The following is a 22,554-nucleotide window of genomic DNA, read 5'->3' as shown; positions in this document are numbered from 1 at the left end:
ACCTTTTAAGGATAAGGAGTATTCTATTATGCTGATATTCCAGACCTGACTTTGTTGTGTCTATATAGCTTTTTGGGAAGATATTTCTAAGATAAGCATGGATTAAACAGATATTTTACTATAATGAACACAGTAAAATAGAAAGAAGATACTGGAAGAGAAGCCAGAGTATCAGGTGAACTGAAAAAGATAACTAACAAAAGCAAAAATAAAGCAGTCAAAGTCTGGTTCTGCCATCAGTGTCCCTGTTATATGATGCAATTACACAGAAGTAAAGGTATGAATATATTTAAAGTAGCTCTTATGTAATTGCTTTGGAAACAATAATACTCAAGATACAGTGCTGTGACTTGGCACAGACTAACCACATGTTTACATTAAATGAGGCCAGCTTATAGATGATACAGAAATATCCAAAATTAAGACAGCAAGCACAGTTCAAGTGATAAATCAAGCACGTATATACTTCTGGGGGAAGAGGAACATAAATAGCCTTTTACTCCACTAAAATTAACTGCGCTATTTTCCATCACAAAGAAATGGTTTTCAAAAACCAGCAAAAAGCCTCCACAACTTATTGGAAAACAAGAAAAAAAAAGAGGAGAAACAGAAAGAAACAGGTACAAAATAGAGAGGAAAGGCTGAAATTAATTTTATTTAACAACACAAAATAATTAAGAGGGAAAGTATACTGAAATAAAGAAAAGCAGTGAAGGAAAATAAGGAAAACCATCACTTTAATGTACTGCAAATACTTATTTCACTATTGCCTTTTCCTGCAACATTTTACTGATGATGTTTCATGGCTCATCAATAGAGTAACACTATAAAAAAACTCTACAATCCTACTTCCTTCTGGCATTTGTGCTAGATTGACAGTAACTAGTCCATGACAAAGGGCAGCCAGTTCAGCTTGAACATTTAATGCAAGAGCTAAAGGGGGAGAAATAATTTAAAAAAAGGTCAATAATAATGTGTTAAGTTTGAAAGGAACACCAAGTGAAACAAATGAGTAAGAATTGTTTAAAGATAACAGTATTTCCAAAGCAAATGGACTACTTCTCTTACCAAGAAGATAGGGCATTTGACAGCTAATAAGACAGCAAGGCATTCAGCTTCCAAACACTAGAAGATGAAAGTTAATATTACACACATGAGCCACAAGCATACGGCTGGCTTGTTTTTATTAACACTAATAAATGATCTCATAATACTGATCAGAAGTGGGTTTTTTTTCCTCCATATATCTCACAAAAAATTTTCAGGTGACAAGTACTATGATACATATGGTAGAAACAAACAGCTGTGGCCACAAAGATGTTTTGTTAACTGATGATTAATATATTCAGGAAGCAATCACACTATTCATTAGTAAAAGTTTACAAACATTAAAAAGTGCATAACATTTGAAACCAACAACACAAAAATATATATAATATATATATACTATATATAAAGTGACATCACCTCCTATTAATAAAAGAAAACAAATCTTCTGACCTTGTGATTGGTGCTTGTGTGATTGCCATGGTTTACTATCAGTCACTCTCTTCACTCACCTTAGTCACACAGAGGTGTGGCTGCCCCATTTTGCAGCATTCAGCCTCATGTATGGCCTTGTGTATTGGGGCAGGGCAAGGGGGAAAAACAAATCAATTAGCAATAGCTACTGCAGAACAGGTTATTAAGTCGTAGATATTTTAAGTAATGTCCTGGATGGACAAGCTATCCTGGTATTTTGATGAAGGCCCAGTTTGGACTGTCATTTTGGAATAGATGAAGTGGGAAAAAATCTTAGTCTTTGGGTGCTAGATGCCAAGTCTCTCACCTCCCTTTCCAACTCCAAGCCACAAGGCTACTGTAGAAGATTCTAGCACTTGGCTGTTCTGGTGCATCAGTAGCAGGCTAGTGGCCATGCAAACTCAACAGCCTGGTCAACTGAGGCAAAGGCAAGGAATAGTAAAAATCCAATCCCCGGCTGGATCCAGCCCAGAAGCCACCTATTGGACTATACTGCATTCTACAACTCATTTCAGAATACATAATTGGCAATAACCTATGCCAGTTATTCTCCCATGCGTAAACAAGGCCTATCTTTTACAATGTGAATCAGGAAAACCTCTAGCACCATGGAATTCATTTGAATTTTAACCCATATAAGGTTATAAATGTATCCTTAAAACTACCATAACAATAAAATACTCGGAATAACATTTTAAAAAAATATCTCAGAGAAAGATTAAGAAATTGGGACCAAAATTAGAAAAATGGGGAAGAATAACGTAAAAGATCCAATTTGAGTCTCTGATATGCAACTAACTACAGGCGAGTGGCAGAACTGTACCAAGGACACAACACACGCTCAAGTATTCACATTAACAAATCGTTTTGAAGGCTCATCTAGTAACAAATTAGAGTGTTACTTGTTGCTGAGTCATTTGGGTTTAGGCATAATCAATTTAGCGGTTGACGTTTAGATCTATCATATGCACATCACCACCTTATGCAAAAAACCAGCCCTTTCAAAACGTGTGGTAGAAAAATTCACAGTAACAGAAATATTCTTCATAAGCAGTTGAGAAGGGGCAGTGTGGAGCATTTAAGTCGTACAATACAAAACCATTGTAAATAACAGAGCTGTAAAACAGATGCAAAGTTCTAAAAACAGTGCTTTCTTTACAGTTCTTATAATGGGCAAACACTTTGGCCAGAGAATTTTAAACTCTGAGGATCACACAAGACTTTGCTTAAGATACACAATTAGATCCTCTGATGCTTCAAAGGCCATTTGCTACAAGATTTACCTGTTCTACTTTCTAAAAGTGCTCCCATCGAGTAGTCATTATGAAGGGATCCATCTGATGACACTATCCCAAAAAATCAATACATGTTCAACCATTGCTAATGACAGAGGTAGAGAAAATTCTGTCTTCTGTCACAGCTTGTACCCAGATTTTTAGCATTGTGTTGAGTGGGTTCCAGCAGTGAAGACACATGCACTTTCTTTTCTACCAGCTTGCTCATAGAAACAAATTTGTTCCAGCACACTCTTGTAGCCTGAAAACATCCAGCAGCTGCTCCACTCGGTCAAAGTCGGATGTCAGCTTTCTTGCTTTGCTGCCTCCCCTTGGGCCTCCCCAGTTTGCTCACTTGGATTTCGTTGTGCATCTCCTTCTCCTTCTATAAGATAGGAAAAAAGGATGAGTAATCCACCCTAAAATAAAGAGAACCCTGATTGTTCATCCATCAGTTTAAAAAACAAAGCAAAAAGAAACTGAAACTGAAATATGAAACTCTTTACTAAGATAGCTATACTTTGTTTTAGAAAGTGTCTCTTGAGATGCAAATTCCTAGCTGCAATCACAAGTATCACCTTAAATAAATACCAAAGGTACTTAAACATTAATGAATTTAAGAAAAGCAGTAGAGTGTTTTTGAAAATGTCTTCGCTATGATGCTATAACAGTATAAGAGAAAAAAACCTCATTGCGCCAATCTGAACAGAGGCTGCTACAAAGAGATGCAACTTCAAGAAAAACAATAGTTTGTTAAAGCTGCTTTAGTTCTGTGTACCCATTTACAGCATCATGTCCACAGTGCTCAGTCCAGCTGTCTCACTGCAAACCACAGAACCACCTGAGGAACAGATCACATCCTACAGAGGGACAGTGACCAGGCAACTCACAGTCTGTCTAAAGAAAGCTAAGAAAAGCATTGCCAAATGCTTTTACTATCTGTATGCAAAGTATTGTATTTTACATAGCAATTAAAGACCTCACAGGTTCAGGCAACAGGAAGGTAAGTGCAAGTGAGACACAAGTCCCTGAACATTGGACTGATCAGCTATACATAACAACGAATAATGTTAAGACATACATTGTCTCTTGTTGCAAGGATTCTGAGTAATTTGTACTGAAATGTAATTTTTACTTGATAAGTTAAGGGAGGAAAATTCCATGGCTAGGCTGTAAGGAGGTTTAGATAGATGTAGCAGTGCCTGTTAATTTTAATCGATAGATCTTTAGAATGAAGGCAGGGTTCTCAATGCAGATATTTATTGTTTCCTCATTTCAGATCACATGGTGCATCTGCAGATTTATTTCTGTTTATAGAAGTAAGCATCATAAACGCCTTCTCTTTTCTGTGTAGAAGAAAGGGCACATTGGTAGGGGAAAAAAGTTCTTTGCCTTGCAAAGAACATTGCAAACAGCTTAGACATGACAGCTGTGTTTTGTGCATGCACTGAGTAGGCAGGAGAATGCCTCAAAGGATACTGTGAATTATCACATTCAACCTGATGAAAAGTTTCATGAAAAGTCCATTACCTATTAAACAGTGAGGTTTGTCCTGTTCGTTATGGGTTAAGTAGTAAACACACAATTGTTTTGCAAGGCACTTTCCCAGAAAACTCTTCTTCACTTTCACTTCTCAAATTAGAAAGGATTCCATCAGGATGGATCTACATGTGATTATTTACTATTGGACATATATCTCTTTTGCCCCAGTTGTCCATACACTTTCTCCAAACCTTCTACATTTTTTCTGATACTGCAGAAGATGCAATGAGTGTAATTTCAGGGGGTTATTTCTTTTTTGCCTGCTCTGCCCTCCATTTATTCTGACTACTACTACATGGGCAAGCCAAACTTTCCTGGTGGAAATCTTATTAACAAAAAGAATAGGAAAAAATCCCAAAACTGAAAAGCAAAAAACACTCTTGCAAGATATTTGCGTTTAAAAGAAAAATCACTCCTAGACAAAAAGCCGAAACATTTCATTATGTTAGTGTTAAACACAGAGCACAAAGATCCAGGGAAAGAGCACTAAGGTTCTAATATACCACTTCCTGAAAGATTCTTCTCAACTTGCTGAAAAAAATCACTAATCTAAATCCATTTAGTCTATAAAACACTATCTTGGTACCAGCTTTTTCTTTTTACTGGCAGAGCTCTCCTACTAAACGCTTTAAAATATATTTACAGAGATAAATTTGCTTTTATTCTGAGAATCCCAAACTGCTACAAGATTTTCAATGTAGTTCTGAGAACCCCAAAACTGCTAAGCATATTGCTGTTCTTCCTTTAAAACCTGATGGTTAGAAACTCTCAAGAGCAAAACTGTACTTTTTACACAGCATTTTGAAACCATCAGGTAGTGTTAAAAAAAGAAACAAAACTAAATAATACAATACACTAAGCCACAATAGTTGTGTGAGTAGGTCAGCTGGCTAGAGTTACCAGTGCTGCTAATGTACAGCTTTTAACTCAATTTTCTTCCTGTAACATTACTGACTCTACAGTGTCTATCACTATTTCCCCTGCTTACACCCAAAACATTTTTATGGACTAAAATCAATTACTTTCACTCAATAATTTCTAAAGTCAGTTATTCATTCCAGTTATGTAGGTCTTTAACACTCTATTACCCCCATTATTTGTACAAGCTTGGACCACTACAACTTTTACAAGGAAATGTCCTTTTCTGTGTTCTATAGCACCTAGAAAAGCACCAGTTTGGTTTAGAGATTAGATCTGCAGAGACTTGTCCTCATTCACCATTGTACTTTTACCTCACTGCTTCATTTAGCTACAACTTGCAAGATCAAGTTTCTTGGATTGCACTGGTCACCTTGAGACCGTTGAGCAGGAGAGTTACCTGCTGATTTCCCTGCTAAAAATCTTTCTTTTGCTTCTGTCTTATGATTTCTCTTCCAGTTTTTTATCTATCACATGTACATAGTGTTGCTTTTACTTAATTTATATAAAACATCTTGACACAGTCCTTGGAACCTGTATTTTGGTGTTCAGTAAAAATATCCATTCTATAGATAATAACAGGTTGTTATCTTGCTATGGACAAAAAAAAATGGGACAGTTGTTTTGAAGGGAGAGTATCATACAATAATTATGCTTATTATACATAATTATGCAGTAAACTCTTGATTATCTGTCGTTGGCTCATTGATGAGGGGATTAACCAACTCTCACTTCAGGCATCAGCTACTGAGTAACAGAAAAATACATTGTCTTTGAACAAGTCTCTAGTGCTGTTAAAAACTCTTCTGTTTTTTTACAGGAAATGTATCTTCAGGCTTTTCAAAGTGAATGTACTAAATATTCTTGGGTAGTTCAATTTACATATGTTTTATAACCACCTTTTTTTTTTCCTTTAACATCTGCATTTACCTACTCTGCCACTACTCCATGCAGTTGAAAGCAAACACACTTGCAGTTTTCCAAGAAAATGCAGCTGTAATATGAATAAAAGGAAAGAATCAAAACTTGATGTCTATATTTATATAATTAACTTGTCCTCAGCATAAATTTTTTGACATGCACCTTGAAAGAAATAGGATATAGCCCCCAAATGTGTTTTCTTCTTAATCCTGTCAGAGGTGATGCACATATGCATCCTACAACCATTAATATATTCTGAACTGGGATTTTACATGCAAAATATTTTTCAGCCTCTCTTGATTTGGAATGACATGACATGATAATACACTAATACTCACATGAATGCGAGGTAAGACAATACCTTTTCCAGTATTTTTTGTCTAGAGGCTTTTACTTGGCCCCTAGTTGTACTAATAAAATAGAATTTAAAATTATTTTCATTTTATCTAATGGAAACTGAATAATCCTCTGAAGAAGTATGCAGACATTTCTCTGTTTCTACTAAATAAGGTAATTTTATGAACAGCTCTGTATGTTTTTCTGCATTGTTTAAGTTACCTGGGCTTCAAAAGGATCACCAAGAAGAACTAAAGAAACTCCTGAAACACTATTCTGGTTTATAAGAACTCCACTGCTTAACTTAAAAATAGGGATTGCTTTTATCTTCTAAATGGACAAGATCAAAGACTATTTTGATAAGTGTAAATCTGAGACTGAACGTTGGCATTATGCCATTCAAATTGCACCTTTTTATTTTTCCAACATTTTACACCTGTCTCCACTAAAATAAAACAACACAGCTACACACGTATTTATAAACATTTGTTAAAAATAGAAATAAAATAAAGGCCCTGCCCAGATAGAATTGCATACATATAGAATCTCTAGGTCACAAACTGGCAAAGGAATGACTTAGGATGTACATTAGTCCAGAAGCCAAAAGAAGAAGCCCTCCTTCAAAACAGCACTACAACCACTCAACACCATGCTGCCCACATGTGCCTGTCCTGTGAAGAGACAGCATCTCAGAACTCCTCTCTTCATCTCTGAGAAAAGTATGTACATTAACAGGGCAGCTGTTTATCAAGAGTTTCATCTTTGCCGCATTTATTTTCTTCTGCAATTATTAAAATAAGTAAAACCATGCCTTCCCTAACATCTGAAAAGAGTTTTCTAATATCTGTAAGATCTGTTCATTAGCCGCTACTCATCTAACATAAATATAAATACCCAGTCATATTACTATTTTTATTTCATGTAAGGTCCACTCTCCCTCCCACCTCTTAACTGAATATGCAGAAATATTTAAAAATGTTGATAATATTAAAGATTTAGGATTGCATTACTGCTCATCACCTTAAAAGAAAGACAAGTATCAGCAGAAAAGAGAAAGAGACAATTTACTCAGAAACAAAGATCCAGGTAAAAAAGCAATAATGCATTCCTATTGCTCTGTCCTTTGGCAGCTGAAAAACAAGTTAATTTCACAACAACCTTTCAGCAGATACATGGCTTCTCCTACAGGCTTCAAATCAGAGAGATCCATTAAAGGGTATTACAGACTTGGGTTTTAATAACGACTTCCTTATTTTCTTCCTTATACTCTAATTTTCATAAAATTTTTCCTGATTTGGAGCCTGCCAAGGCACTCACTGAAGGACAACTTTTGAGTAAAGCTCAGGGATGCGTTGTGCTTGCAAATAACCACGCTTTCCATTTATGAAATCTGTGATTCTTATTGCAGGCAATCCATGTTGATTAGAAAAAAAAAAATTCTTCTGCTGAGGAACAAGAGAATAATGTGGGCACATAAACCATGCTTTGTGTACTAGTTTTTATTTTAGTTTTAAATAAATATAATAAAATCCCAAAACATACTCACCTGTTTTATTTATATCAAGCTCTGATAACTTTAAGGCTAGTTCACTAGAGTTCCCACCCGGAGAGGACACAAGGATGTCATGTAATGCATTTCTTCTACCTGTTCTTCCTGAAGCAATAAAGTCTGCATATGTAGATTCCACATCAGTCATTGCTAACAAATATCCACATAGCAGTACCTAGATGGGAGGAAAAAAAGAAAAACAAAAACCACCACTTAGCCCACCAGAAAAGCAAATGATTTCATGGTTAGGAATAGAACTAGAAGTACCCATTACAGAGTAGATTAATGCATCTTCTTTTAATGGTTAGCCAGCCTAGAGAAGAAACAGAGTGGAAAGTAAAATCATTGTGTGCATTTTAGGCCATCTGTATTCAACAGTATTTTAACCAACTTCATTTTCCATGCTTCATAAAGTGATAGTGAGTACTTTATAAAAGCAATGACCTCAGCAACATAATTTCTTTACAGAGTTGTCTCTGCTTTTAATATTAGCTGAGATGTAGGAGGTAGGCAGGGGGTGGAACAAAATTCTCTTCTACAAAAAGCAGAGTGTAACGAGTAAGAAAGTACAAATCGATAATGCTTTTGTGTGCAGAAGCTTGTGCTCATACACAAGACACAGTTATGTTTTGTATATTTTCTTTCCTGTTAGTATTAGTTTTGGCATTATATATGGACCTCTTCAGGCTCAACCAATGTATTTTGGTGTGGTAGTTTCCCTCATGCAAATGCATTACCAAAATACTCCTAAAATGAGTGGAGATGTGCTACCAGAGCAAGCAGAATAGCTAAACTAGAATGCAGAGGTTTGAAAGCAGTGCTCTGTGAGCTGGGTATAAACTCAGAACTTATTTTCATTAGAAATTGTTTTTCCTGTCATTATGGAATAATGTGATGATGTGCATTAATGCAAGATCTGACAAAGATACAGGAAATAGAATATGCTACTTCAATCTTGGTAAGAGAAAGAATTGCCTCTCTGCTGCAATATATGCTATAGATCTAAGCTAGTAGAATTCTACTTTCTTATAAAATGTCAAAGACTATGGGGAGGAGCACTTTCTCTCACTGATCACATTGCTTTTACTGTAGTTTCATGCGTATGTGTCTAAGGTTTCCTGCAAGATGCTAGGCAACCATGCTTTCCTCATGTTTTATGTTTCCATGTCATAGGGGAATCAGAGAAGCTATCTGCAAGAGGAGTACTTTAAAGAAAAAAAAACACTACAGAACTACTAAACCAAAGCAGCTCCCCCAGTTGTACGCCTCCTTCATTTCCAAGTGGAATTTCTCTGGTTTTGCACACTGCAGACAGAGGACATGGCCATACAGGCAGCAACTCACAGATGCCTACAGTGAGAAGCTTTAGCTGTTATTACCAAAATAGCCAAAATTTCATATTCGCATAGAATGGACAAATCTTTTTAATCAGTTCCAATTGCAGTGGCTGGATACTGAAGCAGCTTTGGAAGTCATCACAAACATTAACAGCAGCAAAAGGTTCAGCTTTCTCTCTTCAAATAAACCCCCTTATTTTTTATAAAGACTTTTTATTTTAAAAATAAATACAAAAAAATATAAAAAACAATCCTTCTCTACCCTCATCTCTGAATAACTTTACAAACCCTGTTCACTCCTCATCTTCATTCCATTCCTCACCTCCCCAAATTCAGTCAGCTGTATGAGGGTGTATATATGTGTGTGAGAAGCCAAGAAAAGGATTCTACACCACATTTTATTTAGTCTAAATATAACTACATCAAGTATCATTGCAAGACTGACTTGACTTGAAAAGAAGTTCACTGCTATCAAGCTTTGGTGTCCCATGCCAAACACTAAATGGCTGACAGTCTAATTTTACTCTTAAGATCAACCACTATGATACAGGAGAATGCTTTAAAAAATCAAACCAACAAAGATACAAAAACTCTAACAAACCAACAACCAACAAATTAAAATCAACCCACAAAACATAGCAACACCACCTAGGGAGGGAAAAGGGGTCAGCACTGACTGAAAGCCTGCCTGACACACGAAATAGCACAGTGCCTCTGTTTAATAACAAAAGCTTTTAAGAGAACAAGACCACATGCATTTCTTCCTCTGAACTACCCTCTCATTGAAACACTGCAAGAATACTGAAGCAAGTGAGAATCCTACCATTAGGCAGACACTGCAATGCCAAATATATCAACCATGTAGTAATGCAGCATGTAACTTGCAAAGGCGAGGCAAAACAACGAGGACAGTTTTTATAAGAAAACAGCACAAGTTTAAAGACTTACCTGACCCACTCACTGAACAGCATTCACCAAATCAGAGACTAAAAGATTTTAAGCAGAATTCACTTATATTTGTGCATGCTTTCTGTTGCAAGTGACTTGTAGAAAAGGAAGTGCAAACCTTGAAAGCAATCAACAGTATTACAGGCTTAGATTTCATACTAGTGTAGGACCAGTCCAAAGTCACCGTAGCTATCACCACCCCTATGAAGACATTAATTTATTTTTTAGCATAGAAAAAACTACCAAATAGTTGTTTTCTTTTCTTCTTTGAAAGGTGTATATGAGTGCATTGAGCCCAGAATAACTAGAGAAGACAATGGCTGAGGTGGAACAAGCTGCAGGGCTGTAAGACTTGCAAAACAATCCAGGTTGTACTCCATGAGAAATTCCCTGGATGTGCAAACTGCACTCCACAGGATATGCTTCTGTTAGATTATACTGCTCTGGAAACATTCCATAAAAATGGAGAACACCAAGGGAAATCTCAAGCTTATTTAGTTTCATCTACAAAACAAGCTATAAAGCCATGGAAAAATATGCTTGTAGACGATTTGTTTTTAAATGTTCATTTTCTGTATGCTCAATATGGGATTACTAATAACATTCTGATCAAAAAATAATGTTATCAAACATACATTTATGATACTTCCAAATTTTCCTGTCTGCGTCTCCTCCTAAATAACAAATACCATTCTGTTTTGTATTGGCATTATCTTGAGACATTACTGCATAAATATGGAACTCCACTGACATCACCCAAGAGCTCCCCTTCCAATGAATGGCTCAATGCCCAGCAGTTTGTACTTATTCACTGAACCAGTCATTAAAGAATTAACATTCACTTCAAAAAAATCTTTTTTCCCCCTTCAGTCTCTGTGGAAGGAGTGGATTTGCTAATAACTCTGTGAAATATAATATGAATTTCCTAAATAATTGCGTTAACAGGTACTCCTGCATTAAAGATTGTGGCAGTCCTGCTAGTTCTACAAATTTAAATTTTTCAGAAATTTGCAAAACCAGTACTCTGCTATGTGAAATTAAATTGAAACAAGAGGGCTGCAAAACTCACTGTTTCTGCCAACTGAACCAACAAACTAAAGAAAGAGGCTCTGAGAGAATAAGGATTAATGAAACCTGCTGTTGGAAGACTGGATTCCTTGGTAACTGATAAGATACTATCCCATCAGAAATCCCCCCCAGCTGTGCTTTACCTTTCCTCCCATGTAGAGTCACTATGCCTGATAATGGGTTAGAGTTTGCATCACAGCTCAGGGGATTTTCATACAGCATCTTTTACTTCTTCAGATACTTAATTTCATAAACATCTAGAAATGTGGGTCTCTCAGGTTTTTTTTTTTCCTTCTCTTTCCCTTCCCAACTCCTTCCTCACAAAAAGTTGTGCTGAAAATTATTTACTTTAGAAATTACAGAGGATGAGAATGGTAGAGTTGTTACCTTGGATTTTAGACAGTCTATCAAGACATGCCTGTATTGTTAATGAATATTTTGTACTAAACATAATGGGTAGAGTAAGTATCCAAGGAATGCAGAGGAGAAAAGAAGGATGCCAAGGACAGGTTCAACAAGGCCAAGTGCTGGGTCCTTAAATTTGCATCAGAACAATTCCATGCAATGCTACAGGCTGGAGGAAAAGTGGCTGGAAAGCTGCTCAGTGGAAAAGGACCAGAAGATGCTGGTCAATATCTATCGAACATGATCCAGAGAGTGCCCAGGTGGCCAAGAAGGCCAATGGCATCCTCGCCTGTATCAGAAATAGTGTGGCCAGCAGGACCAGGTCAGTGATTGTCACCCTGTACCTGGCACTGATGGAGCTGCACCTGAATCCTGTGTTCAGTTCTGGGCCCCTCACATCAAGGCACTGAGGTGCTGGAGAGTGTCCAGAGAAGGGCAGTGGGGCTGGGGCAGAGTCTGGAGCACAAGTCCTACGAGGAGTGGCTGAGGGAGCTGATGCTGTTTAGCCTGGAGAAAAGGAGGCTCAGGGGTTAGGGTTTAGGGATAGGGTTATCACTCTAAACTGCCTAAAAGGAGAATGTAGCCAGGCAGCGGTTGGTCTCTTCTCCCAAGGAACAAGTGACAGGATGAGAGGAAATGGTCTCAACTTGCACCAGGGACAATTAAGACAGGATATTAGGAATCGTTTTTTCACTGAAAGGGTGGTCAGGCATTGGAACAGGCTGTCCAGGGAAGTGGCCAACCACCATCCCTGGAAAAGTCTGAAAGATGTACAGATGTGTCACTTAGGGCCATGTTATAGTGATGAACATAGTGATGTTTGGTTATGGTTTGGATTTGATGATCTTAGATGTCTTTTCCAACCCTAATGATTCTATGATGAGAACACTATAATTTAACAGGTACAGAAAGAATCAGTATTTGTGTTATCAGAAATTTACCAGAATACTCCTTTAACTCCACAATATGATTTATGTTAAATTTTCCTTTCCACGCTATATATAGCAAATGTTATCCCACAAGTCTCTGAAGGAAACTTTCAAATCTCTGTAGTTGCAAAAATAATCCTAAAAATGTACTGATGAGTTCAAAAATGTAATCCAAATTTGACTGTGTTCACTAATCATTCAGTGAAACCCAGTATTACACAGTGACACTGCTCTCAAGGGTTTGGGAGGTAAAGTACATTAATTATGTGGTATACAAGCATGAATTAAAAATCAGTGTCTCTACTGCTTATGGACTAGGGGTGCCTAGGGTTGTTGAACTTAAATCTATTTAAGGGACTAGATACCTAAAAGAAGCCCAAGGGAATCCGAAGTACCTGTGCTAATTGGTATTCATTATTTTTTCAAAAGGAAGACAGAACAAGAGCGGGCACTTGACATACATACAGCTCGTCTATGAATTTGGCACATGCTGTGGGCAAGTACCAGAGAGCTGCCATTTGCTTGGCAAACCTGCAGTGTAAGGCTAAGAGGTAAAATCCTTCAATGAATGCTCCCGCTCTTTCTCCATCGATGCTTAAGGGCAGCATCAAAAAAAAAGATTTTCAAATAAAAATCTCACAGGCTTTGGCTGCTAAATGTTGTATCACGATCAGCACATTATTTAAATGTGATTATCTATATTCAGCTTTCTGGGGAACAAAAGGGAACAAAAAAAAAAAAACAAAAAGGAGAATTTGTCATTTAATAGCATGTCTGATTTAGAGAAGGTGCATAATTATGCTTTTAAAATAAATTTTGGTTCCAAATCTAGCCTAAGAGACAGGGCTACAGGGCTCTTTCCAGTGAGGATACAGATCAATTCCACAGCAATCTGTACCTAGATTTCTACCTTATGCATCGTCTTCTAAGCTGAAAGCAAAATCAGAGGAACAATTTAACAAAAGCATTTTTCTTCCAGAGAGATTGTATTTATTGTGTTATACAACAATGTGCTTTTGCACAGACACAGATGAACAGGAAAATAGCATTAAATCTTGAAAGCCAATTAAGGAAAATATTAATAACAATGCAAGATACCAAGCTGGGCAGTATTTTAATCTGCATTTTGAAAATCCAATTAATGTAGTATTTTTCTGTCTGATGTTTCTGAAGTGACCAGCTCCTTGAAATAGTAATGCAGAACACATCATTTCCATTTGACAATTAACATACTTTTAGGGTGTACATTCTATACATAGCAATCCTAGTACTACTACGATCTTAATAGAAATTAACAGGCGATTCAACTGGTTAAACAATAAAACAGAACAAAGAAAATCGTCACCTGAAATTTTTTTCAGAAAAAAATAAGCTTTAAACCTGCATAAAAAAGCACTAAGAAGTTAGATATCCTTCAGCTCACAACCTACACAGGGAGAGCATTTACAAAGACAGTTAACAGGTTTTCCTTCTACGTTATCCAAGTTGCAGTCTTCCTAAAGAGATCTACAGAACTAAAAGCAAAATAGTTACAATTCTTACCGTGTCCTTGCTTAGGCAAATTTCATTATGCTCACGACCATAAGAATTTGGTCTTTCATTCACCACTTAATCTGAGTTCACAAATTTAGCTTTAGCTTCCACTGTTCCATAAAACTGGGCAGAGAAATAGCAGTAACAAAAAAAACAAAAAAACAAAAAAAACCAAAAAAAACCAAACACAATGAAGAAATACTACAGAGAGCTTGGTTCTTTGGAAAGATACAGTGCAGATATCATTGATGGTTTGTGGAGTAATTTTAACATTACAATAAATGTTTTGATATTTTGAAATTAACACCCTATGGAAGAAACTAATCACAACATTTAAATATCTACATATGAACACTATGTTAAGGAGCAGAAGAGGGTGACCTAGAATCTACCATCACTGTTCACTGCCTAACCTAAGGAATACTAATAGAAGGCAACGTGTTTGTGAGAAAAAGCATCTACTGCTGTGTGACTTTTTACTTGCAGTTTGTGAGTGAACCTCTTGGTTTGTGAAGGGAAGGAGCAAGTTTAAGCACTACTTTTCAGGATTCTCTGATACCCTCTATGAACAACTAAATCCATTACAAGCCCCTTATAATCACTGAGATAGATAAAGGCCTTAAGTCAGGTGAGAACATTTTAATGCCTCACGTGACACACACCTGGCAGCCCTGCTGAGCATTCACACATCTATCTGAGCTGAAAGGAGGTCCATGTTTTAAGGGTCTAGGAGGATGAGGCCAGGTATGCAGCACCTTAGAATGCTGTGATGCTCTGAACCAAGGAGCACAGGCAGAACAGTACACTGAATAAATACAGTGTTTTCTCAAAAGGACTGGTTTCAGCTTTTGGAGAAAGCCTGTCTATTGGGGTCTTTATATGGCAATTCAGAGGCATGTCTTAAACAACAGTGAGATAAAATAAGCTCATGAAGACTACAACACAAAAATCACCCCTCAACAACAAAAACAGGCTCTTCCTCAACTGCTGGGTTACTGGAAAAGACCAGTCTGTTGAGAATTCAAAACTGAATGGCAGCTTGGAAACACTCCGTGCAGAAAAGACAAGAATTGCTGTAGAAACGTGAAGCTGATGTCTGCTTAGGATCAGGATGTTTAGTAGCAGGATGGGGATTAGGGGGGAGGGAAATTTGTGTGGGCTTTGCTCATGAAGCTCCTAACCTTGCCCATTCAGGATTCATGCTGTAATCAAGTTTGTTCTTTCAGACGCTTCTGTCAGCAGTGCCAGCATTCACAGCCTGTGATTTAAAGGTATTGATCAACACAGGTCTCATTAGGTGAGACTCTTCCTCACAGAACTTGATATAAGCCCTGTAGTGGCTATTTTTGTCTCCTTTAGTCACTGCTACATACAACAGGCTGTATATGGCTTCATGGGGGAGAAAAACTCCAAAACATTGAACAGTCATGATTAGTAACCTGCAAATATTTTGGGCCAGACTGCTGTAAGCCATTGTCTTCCTTAAAGGCATTTTTCTACTGAAAAAACTAAAAATACAGGTTTATCAGAACTGAAGCTCTGGTAGCAAAATGGTTCTTTGAATTACCCACAGACAGGTATGAGCCTTCCAATGAAAGGTACACAGGCAGTGATGTGTAAGCCACTCAAGTAAAGGGTTTTCTATGAAACAGATTTCCAACCTTTGGCAGAAGTTTAATGTTGTGGAAGGGGCTAAGAATAAGAACTTTAGACCATGAGAACTGCATTTAGAAGATTTTAGGGGACACCTTATAACCATCTTTCAGTATGAAAAGGGTGGCTAAAAATAAAATGGAGACTCCCTTTTTACAAGTCACATGGAAAAAATGAGAGGTGATGAGTACAAATTACTACTGGAGAGACTCCAGTTTGACACGAGCAATATTATTCACAATCAGAACCCTCATCCATTTGAATAATTTCTCCAGTGCAGTGGTGGATTCCCTAGTATTGGACACCTATAAGATTCAGCTGAATATGGCCATCTTATCTAGAGATGCTTTTGCCAAGAGAGGTTGGACTAGAAGATCCTTGAAGTCCCCTTCTAACCTGGTATCATATGATTCTATGAATCCTAACTCTAGATGCTCTAAAAGGATTTTGGTCCATTGAATTTTCTAATTCAGCATCCATAAAATGCTTATTCGTAAGATCTATTTCCCTCACTGTCTCTTTTTTTTTTTTTTTTTTTTACTTTGCAGTTACACATTTTGTTAGGTATGATTTTACTAGTACTATGGCTTTTGAGGTCAAAACAATAGCCCCCCCCCCAAAAAAAAAACAAAAACCAAACAACACAAAACCCAAACAAACGAAAGAAAAAGCCTTAATTCTCATAAAAAAAACCCTCCCAACAAAACAAAAAAACACACCAACAAAAAATCCAACAAACAAGAAATGGCATAAAGGCTGTATGCAGTGCATTGTGGTGCACTTTTCCATTTAAATGGGAACCAGCTGCGTTTTCCAAAAACTAGCTCCATAGCACAAGGCAGCCTCCATTTCTCTATAAAGGCTCAAATACTCAGCTGAACCATAGGTTTGAATGGCTAAACATTCCTAAGTAATTCATTACAGTTGTTGCAATTCCTAACAGCAAAGCATGAAACTTACATGAAGATTCATGCTCTTTTGTTACAAGCCAAGAAATGTAGCCCATCTTTTCTGTATTAACTTATGCCCAATCTGGTGAAATACCTTTTATGTAAAATACAGCTTTGTTATGCGAAGGGTAAGAGCTTGCTCTTCATTGTTTTAAAATATCAGTAAAGGTAATGGCTAGTAAGAAGATATTAACTAGCATTGCCAGGACTTATCTATGCATATGCTGGGCTAGGAGAATATGATGGCATTTAAAAACACAATATGGATGTGAAAACACAATATGGATGTGAACAATCAGATTGCAGGTGGGGTGGTAGCATCCAGAAAGGGTAGTCTGTCTTCAGAACAGGACCAGAAATGAAGGAAAAGGCATATGGAGATGGGGAGGAAGCAGCAATTGCCTTAGATAATTCAAGAGTTCAGTTAGACAAACCAGATTATTACCAAAAAAAAAGACTGTGGTGGACTCTTCCAGCTGCTCTACCAAAAAGCTCCCAGTGGGATAACTTGACTCAAGGACTTGACACAGGGCCACTGATTTGAATGCAGGGCTTGGCTCCCCCATTGCAATGGGTCACTCCTATTCCCAAGTTAGCTGAAGTTTGCATTTTGTTATGTTCAGCATTCTGTCAATTTGACTGATATGTTTACAACATCTACAACAGCTGCTTGCAGCTAACAAAGCCTTTGGAAGGGAAAGCATACAGTTAGAACAGCAAGAAGAAAATGTCTAGATAACAGTGTCATGACAGCATTTATAACTTAGCATTTCTAACAGGAGGATGCTCCAGCATTTTAATAAGGTTTCTTCCACACCTATTTGCTATGATTCTTCAATGTTTCAGTAAAATGTGCAGTCTGCCTACCAAATATTCAAGCTATCAAAATGCTCTACAGTTAAGTTGTCTTTAAACTCTTCCTTATTATTAAAACAAACAGCTGTCCCCCCTCCAAGGCACTTTTACTCAAATCTTTAGGGTAATGTAAGCTACTAAACAGAAGTAGCGTTTGTTGAATTACATATCTTTTCAGCAATTTCTGGTGAAATAGCTCAACTGTTTGCATGTGATTACCTTTTAAAATCATGCAGTCATGACTCATCAAGAAAATATGTGTTGCAGCATCCAGAACAGAAAAGCTTGAGCTTATTATTGTTTCTTCTTGGGCAGTGGCAAACACTGGACTGAGAGGAAAGGATTTGCCTTTTTTTGACAGCAAGATGAACCACAACCATGTATTTCTAAATACTAAATATTGGTTCCTATTTCTTTTAATAAAATTAATTACCTCTCACAAAAAATAAAACTGCTATAGGATAATTTGCTTCTGTGAACATCTCACATTTCATGTGCAAGCCTGGAGTTTCCAATAATACAACCAATGACATCACATTTTTCAGTATTTGCAAAGATAAATACCACTGGGCTAGCCTGAAGACCTGTGAACATGAGACATCTAAAATATATTTTCCATTCCGGTCACAGAAAAAAAAAAAAAAAAGGCAATTTATTAAATACTGATTAATGTATTGTGGCACAAAGACATTCACATTCCTGGTTTATCTGGTCAGCTTTTTGATTTGTTAATAACCAATTGCCTTTCCCATCCTTTTATTTTTTTGTCCTGTGGCAGGCATTTAAAACCTACTTTACATTTGAATTAATTTTCTCAGCCATCAGACATTCTGCCTTTTAATTACAATCTAGAAGCTGCGAAAAAAAAAAAAAAGTGAACAATTTGGCTAACAGCATTTCAGTATAACTTAAAAGCAGTTCAATTTATTATACCTCAAAAAATAGATTCACATTTTATATTGTATATAATTTCACTTTGGTTTCTCCTCTTCTCAGCCTTACATTTTTCAAGGTTTCCATCATTTTTGCATTCTGTTCCCATGTGTACACTGACTACTTTAGAGACTAAGGACTGCCTGGCTCTGTTGCTACGCAACCGCATAGCCTACTTAGGGCTTCCTGAAATAATTGTCTCAAATGTGCTTTTTTTAGACTTGTTTCCAGCAGGAATACTTTACAGATTCTTCATAATGGACCACTGATATTACCACAATGTTAGATAGTGATCACCTGGGAAGTATTGGTAGCTACTTAAGATTTAAAAAAAAGAATGTTACTCCTTGCAAAATTCTGGACATACCAGCTGCATTTTCACATGGAGGTAAATATCACAAATATTTCTATATTTTTTCCATATGTTATTCCTGTGTATGAGAACCACACATTTACCAGAGGGAAAAAAAATTAATTGTTCTTTGTTTCACTATTTCATTCAAGGGAAAAGTCCTTTATTTAGAGTATGTCACCCACCACTCAGAAAAATTAACCCTCTTTATATAAAGTCTATTAAAAATTTAGTCATCTCAACAGAATGAACACATATGCAAATATTCTTTATTGTAATTCATTATCAAATAAGTTGATGTTAGAATTCTTCAGGACAAGGTTCCAGATTTTAAAAATCGCACTATGGATGCCACAAACTGGATCTGTATTTGCTTTTTGAGGTATCTTCAAGCAGCCCCTGAGAAACTGTCCCATGAAACCTTCAATTTTTCTAGCCTTCAACAGCATTTTTCTTGTTACAACCTTCTAGTGCTCCTGCTTCAAGATTGGAAAAATATGTTCTGTTTTTTTACAGCTGGCATAATTGGGAATCTTAAGTTAATTTATCTCTGTAAAAATACATAGAGCAATAAAAATACAAGTCTCTTAAAAAAGCATTGCTTAATTCCAGAGAGCCAAACATCTTACAATACACCAGGCTGAGGGATCAAAGCACAGAGGTCTAACAGTACAGAATATTTTAATGAAAGGAAATATTTTACCTCTTATTCTTTTTTCTCTCTTGTTCACCTTAGCATGTTCAGCAGCAGTTGCATCTACAGAGAGCAGCGTGTCAGTTCAGAAATGTGATAAAGAGAAAGATGTTTTTCAGGGTCAGAGAAAATAAGAGCAAGGTTTAAATTAAGGTCCCTGAAGAGGCAAGTCCACCTGCAGTCTTTTAAAGAAAGCGGGGGAAGAGAGCAGCAATTTCAAAGTGTTTGCAAGATCCTAAGTCTTTAAGATGACTTTTTCTTAAACAGAGTGGACGCTGCTAGGCTTCTCAAAACCAAATGCAGGAGGTGGCATAAAGGGGTAATTTTCCATATTCATATGCATAACCACATACATGCATAATAGCCAAGCTATCCAAGAATATGAGTCAGCAAGGTTTAGTGAGTGGGACTCTCCCAGACTTCAAGTCTCTATTCTTTAAAACCACGTAAGTAGTACAGCTCAGATTCAAATCTGTAACAATACTGTTTTAAAAGCAAAGATATCAAGACCTGAAGAGCAGCAACACTTGGAAGGATCTCCTTTGTGGCAAATAACCAATTTGAAACTTAAAAAATGACCCAGAATCAGGTGGAAGGGAAGAAAGCATTAATAAAGTACTCTATAATTGTGAAATCTGTTGTTATTATGTGCAGTTTGTATTTTATAGTATTTATGGGCATTTCAATGACAGGCCAAATAATTTCAAACCTAGCCAAAAGAAATCCCTTATATATACCACAAAACGCTTGAAGATAGGAACCTTAGCAACCTCTATTGCATGTCCATGTTTAAAAAAGAATTTAATTAAACAAAGAGGAAAAAAGCAAAACAAACTACAAGTCTCTTATTAAATAATCCTTTGTCACCTAGGATAATTTTGTTCACTCTGTATTGAAAATTATACACTATAGAGTACTTTTCTGGTAAGTTTCCATGTGCTGGAATTATAAAGAAACTAAAAAAAATAACTGGCTTGCATAGATTAATATTTAAGTAGCAATTGTGCTGTATTACACAATCTGTCCATGATACTCAAATTTAAGATGCATTTCTAGATGCAAACCCAGGTACCCTGACAAACACAATACCCAGCCACAGTCGAGGAACATACAAGTTCTGCAAAACACAGCTACTAAAAATCACTGTTATAGCTTCGAACATGATAGTCAAATATTTCTCTTTGCCCCAGTTTCAAGTGAAATTAAAGCTCAAATACTTATATCTGTCTAATGTCCCAATTTTTCATCTACAAAAAGAAAATCCCAATTAGGGCAATTTACAAGCCAGTGATGGAAGCATATAAACAAGTAGAATTTTCTGGACTCTCACACAACTCATTGATTTCAGCCAACCCTAACAAATTGCTCCATCACTTTAAAAGATGGCCTATTAAAAACCACATACAGTAGACATTTTATATTCGTGCCAAGAAAAGTTATCCAACAAACACATATTTCCTGTGGCTCAAGTTCTTAATTCTACCTTGCAACTCTCCTTTTCACAGAAGCTGCTGGCCACTAAAAAATGTTAGAAAAGCCTAAGAAGACTCTGAACATACAGTCCCTGCCATATGCATAAATTCAATAAAATACAATAAAAAGTAAGCCATAGTTTCTTGTTATGAACATAAACACACAGGTATAAGCAGAAACAGGAGAACTTACAGAAACCCTTCCTGAGAGGAATTAATGTTGTCAGACTACACAAATCCATCTGTATCTGAATAGCTTACTTGAGCTTCAGGGCTATACAAATTGCAGATTTCCTCCTTTTTACTACCTGCTCGTGGATAATCAAAGGAAGTACCAGCTGTCTGCTTACAGTAAGAATGCATATGTGGGCAGAATACTTCTTAAGACTTCCAATTCTTAAATCCTGGCACAGGGAAAAACCTTTCAAGAGCAAGAAGCACCCACAGATGTGAATTCCTGGATACCATATTCCCCATAAAAGGCAAGCTGCAGGTATAAATCCAGAGGAAGAAGGTAAAAATATAAAAAAAGTTTCTCAAAATCTGAGGCCATCATATAGTCACTAAGGAAGTATTATTTGAGTAAAACCTTTAGCAATAAAGAGAATAAAATAATTACGTAACTGGGAGACAGTGAAAAGACATATGGGCAGAGCACAGTAAAAAGGTGCATGAAAACAAATCCAAATGGACTCTCAGATTGAGAAGGAAGAAAATCAACTTGAAGTGTCTCCTGACAGAGACAAGACTTATTTGATTTTTATTTATTTTATAGTCGTCATTCCTCCTGGCAAAAATCTTGGGATGCTGACAGTGATCTGTAAGCCTCTATCCCATCCCAAGTACAACTCTCCACTTTTATACCTAGAAAAACATGAAGGACCATAACACCAGAGAAAACTGGTAGAAACCAGTAATGTTCCTATGCAACAGTTTGACTGTTCAGGGTTAGAGAACTTAGAATATGACTTTATCTACCCATAAATATATGTATGTATACCTGCTAAGATGGATATCATTAAATATTCACTCCATCTGTATAAATACTTTTATCTAGACATATTTAGTAGTAGAGTCTGTAAGCTTAGCAGATTTCCCATAAGCTGTAAGAGAACTGCTTCACATCCCAAACCTTTGTCTATTTGCTTGTGAAATAATTAACTTTAAAGAACCACTTGTGGGTTGACCTTGGCTGATGTCCACCCTGCTCTCTCACTCCACCTCAACAGGGATACAAGGGAGACAATGGTAAGATGAAAGAGTAAAGAACCAGTGGGTTGAGATGAAAACAGGGAGCTTTTGTAGTAATTATCAGCACTAGCAAAACAGACTCGACTTGGGGAAAACTAACTTACTGCCAATTA

At 36.7% G+C, this 22,554-nt stretch overlaps 1 protein-coding gene across 3 annotated transcripts in view; it reads right to left on the bottom strand.

Moving 5' to 3' along the window:
* Nucleotides 1–628: 628 nt before the first annotated feature.
* The window catches only part of PKIA (cAMP-dependent protein kinase inhibitor alpha), a 44,108-nt gene continuing 22,182 nt past the window's right edge, over nt 629–22,554 (bottom strand). For 2 of the 3 annotated variants that reach the window (XM_002199527.7, XM_072924779.1), the window contains exons 2-3: nt 8,059–8,236; nt 629–3,180 (exon numbers count right to left, since the gene is read on the bottom strand). In XM_002199527.7, coding sequence (XP_002199563.1) covers nt 3,101–3,180; nt 8,059–8,209 — 231 coding nt within the window. In that variant the 5' untranslated portion in view covers nt 8,210–8,236 and the 3' untranslated portion in view covers nt 629–3,100. Of the gene's footprint in view, nt 3,181–8,058; nt 8,237–19,727; nt 20,185–22,554 lie in introns of those variants that run through there. The other variant, XM_041713941.2, reaches the window with a different exon arrangement.

The sequence above is a fragment of the Taeniopygia guttata genome, chromosome 2 (assembly GCF_048771995.1).
Source record: "Taeniopygia guttata chromosome 2, bTaeGut7.mat, whole genome shotgun sequence".
Lineage (NCBI taxonomy): Eukaryota > Metazoa > Chordata > Aves > Passeriformes > Estrildidae > Taeniopygia > Taeniopygia guttata.
Note: the sequence above shows the minus strand (reverse complement) of the source record. Positions and strands in the feature narration are given on the sequence as shown.